The 3,471-nt window shown below is 33.7% G+C and overlaps 1 protein-coding gene across 2 annotated transcripts in view; it reads left to right on the forward strand.

Annotated features, from left to right (window-relative positions):
• LOC106875146 (sec1 family domain-containing protein 2) overlaps positions 1–3,471 on the forward strand; it is a 30,124-nt gene that overhangs the window by 11,270 nt on the left and 15,383 nt on the right. For both annotated transcript variants that reach the window (XR_008264376.1, XM_014923148.1), the window contains 2 exons: positions 256–377; positions 2,661–2,882. Coding sequence is in view for 1 of the 2 variants with exons in the window: in XM_014923148.1 (XP_014778634.1) it covers positions 256–377; positions 2,661–2,882 (344 nt within the window). In the remaining variant the exon portion in view is untranslated. The remainder of the gene's footprint in view (positions 1–255; positions 378–2,660; positions 2,883–3,471) is intronic.

The raw sequence follows: 3,471 nt of genomic DNA on the forward strand, positions 1-3,471 counted from the left end.
ACCATTACGGCTGATCTTACTAATCGGTTTCACACTAGGGGTTCAACGGAATATTAGATAAGTCTGATTATGTAACCCTGCACTCTTCAGAGGTAGCCATTATGGACTGAAATATGGCATTGAATATTAAAGCAATATATTAAGAGGATTAGGTAAGGTCTTTTTTTTTTTTAAAAAAGAAATACAAAGAAAGATATTTGGAAATATATGTTTGTGCATTTGTACTATATATTTTTTGACTAAATTTCTCCACAGGAAGCAATGTCAGAAATTAACGCCAGTGTTCTTCAAGCTGCAGTGGAAGAAAAGCTCCCCGTTAAAGTCGCTGTGAATCGAAACATTGTTGACAGTATAAAATCAACACTTAATTTGTTCAAGTATGTTTTAAGCTTTTTTTTGCAAATAAATTAGCTCCTTACACATCCTTTAGATCTACTGAAGAGTCAGGGGAGGTAATCATCGCTAAACCATTAAAAAAAGATTGTTAGTTGTGCATTTGAACAATATATACAATAAACTCATTATTATTAGAATCAGACAAAAAAAATTCAGTTCATTTGGGGTTTACATAAAGTTAACTTTGAAAGATTAGCAGAAAGCTTTCATAAATGCAATATATAGTTTAATTAATATTTATTTATTCATTTCAAAGGACAGAATTAGAAATATGGTTGCATAAACTGATCCAAACATAATTTTTGTGTATTTCACTCCACATAAACTAAACCATGCAACATGGTGAAGTGGTTGTTTGCATGTCACACGTTATTCTTTTCAGTACCATCTCAAGACATGGGTACACCGGGCCAGTTGCCCAGGAGCTTCTATGTATGTTGTGGTTTGCAGTCAATGCATAAGTACAATAGAGCCCAGAACATTCTTCTGCCTAGGGATCTATAATACTGTAAAATGACCCTGATTCTTTCTTAGCTAATAATTGTCTTTAAACTCAATTGATTACCTCTCTATGATTCTTCAAAGGATCTTAATAGTTGATGAGTGTCATGATTTAAAAAAAAAAGGAAAAAAAAACAAAGTAATATTTACACAGAGAACTTTTAACATTAAAAATGATTTCTTTGTTTATTAAAAAAATAAAGTAGTTAAAAAAACTATTCCATTATTTTTTTGTAACTCATAGCTAGAGAAAAAAAGTTTAAATCTAATTTATTAATTACATTAGAGATTTCTTTTTCTTGTTTTATTTATTCTGGTCATCAGAAATAATTATTTTGAAAATAAGCAAAAGATCACACATATAAAGAGGTGGTTATAATTGATTAGATTTATTTGATTACTTAAACAGTTCTTATTTTACCAACCTCCACAGGAAATTGGTAAAAATTGGGTCATGACCAATTACTAGCATCTACTTTTTTTTTTTCTTTTTCCTCAAGCTGTAGGACTGGCTTCTTCAGTGTATGAGTGACTAAGATCACAACACTCACTTTGAATAAGACGCTGGTCTGTTGCAGAGTTCAAGGCGAACAGTTTTGAATGGAAGGGGAAAGCCAAGTATGTTGACCCTAGCGTTTGACTGGTACTTTATTTCATTGACCCTGATGGGATGAAGGGCAAAATTGACCTTGGCAAGGATTTGAAATCGGAACATAAAGAGCCAGAAGAAATGTCACTATGAATTTTGTACAACATGCTAATAATTGTGCCAGCTCACTGCCTCCTACATAATTTGTCATAATCCTTTGTACTAGAAGCACAAGGCCTCAAATTTTGGGGGAAGGGATTAAGTTGAATACATCAACCCCAGTGTGTAACTGGTACTAATTTTATCGACTCTGGAAGGATGAAACGCAAAGCTGACCTCGGCGGAATTTGAACTCTGAATGTAGCAATGGGTGAAATATTGCTAAGCACCTGATCCAGCGTGCTAGCGATTCTGCCAGCTCGCTGCCTTACATATTTTGTCATAATGAACCATTTTGAAAAACCACTGCTGCTAGAAACATCTTAAATTCAGCCTCACATTCCTCTTGAAAAGTTGCAAATCAATAACTGCAGAAAAACCTACACTGCAAAAGAATTTCAGGAAGTCAATATTCTGAGAAGGAGGCCTAAGACATAGCATTCAGTACAAGGCCTGGTGGATGGATACAGTATATCATGTTTTATTTTTATGCATTCAGTTTTCAACAATAACATGGATACTGTTATGAATTAGAATATTTACATATTCTTGAAGTGATTGTTTTTTGAAGCTCAGTGCTTACATTTTCATTTATGATATAGCTATAAAGTAGGAATGAAACTGGTCTGTCACTAATAGAAACTGAAGCTAAGAAAATGGGAGAATTTAACAGAAAAACTGTTTGTCCTAAATGTTTTATGTACTTTCTTGCAACTTCATTTTAATTCAATAAGTTTTCACTAGGATTTACATTGAGCACAATGTTACATGTGGCAGTCATTGCGAATGCCATGTAATACCATGCACTTTGTTCTAATTAACTGATGACAACTTCTGTAAAATGTATGATTTTTATTCACAAAATTACATGTAATATTCTGTTCTTTTTCCAAACAAATAATATTGTAAAATGTGGGATTATGTTGTAAAGCTGTAAAATTCTTGAAGTTTTATTGCAGAAAGAGAGAAAAAAAAAAAAAAAAGAATCTCTATTTTTTCTTTTTTTCATTTCCAGGGGAAGATATGATGTGATTCAAAAACATTTGGCAGCAATACAAGTTGCTTTGGCTGCTGTACAAATGTCAAACCATCCATCTAATAGTCATTTTAAACATCTTCAAGGAATGGAAAAAGTTATTTTACAAACTACTGCTGAAAAGAATGTCTCTCCTTTGAGTGAAATCTCTGAAATATTACGGATGTGTCAAAGCGAACGACATAAACCTCATGAAGGAAGGTAATTTGTGATAGAATTTATATTACCATATGACAAGTTTACTTTGTTTCCATTTCATTCCATATGTTTTTGTATGTTTCACCAAACCGGAATTTTCTGAGGCTCAAATGAAATGCATTGTTTTTGTTCACCAGTTGAATCTTAATCCAGCAGATCTATAATTGATAGTTTTTCAGTCTTTTTAGAAGTATCCAGGGCTACATTATTGAATGCTACACTATTTAATAAGTCTCTTTTAAGACTCTAAGACAGTCATTCTCAAGTAGTACTTTATAAGAAATATCTAAAAGGCAGACTGTATGACGCATGTGTACGAACAGCCATGCTACATGGCAGTGAAACATGGGCTGTAACTGCTGAGGACATACGTAAGCTCGCAAAGAATGAAGCCAGTATGCTCCGTTGGATGTGTAATGTCAATGTGAATACCCGTCAGAGTGTAAGTATCTTGAGAGAAAAGCTGAACATTAGAAGCATCAGTTGTGGTGTGCAAGAGAGACGATTGCGCTGGTATGGACATGTGGTGAGAATGGATGAGGATAGCTGCATGAAAAAGTGCCACACCCTAACAGTTGAGGGAACCCGTGGA

This window comes from Octopus bimaculoides, chromosome 6 (assembly GCF_001194135.2).
Source record: "Octopus bimaculoides isolate UCB-OBI-ISO-001 chromosome 6, ASM119413v2, whole genome shotgun sequence".
In the NCBI taxonomy this organism is placed as follows: Eukaryota; Metazoa; Mollusca; class Cephalopoda; order Octopoda; family Octopodidae; genus Octopus; species Octopus bimaculoides.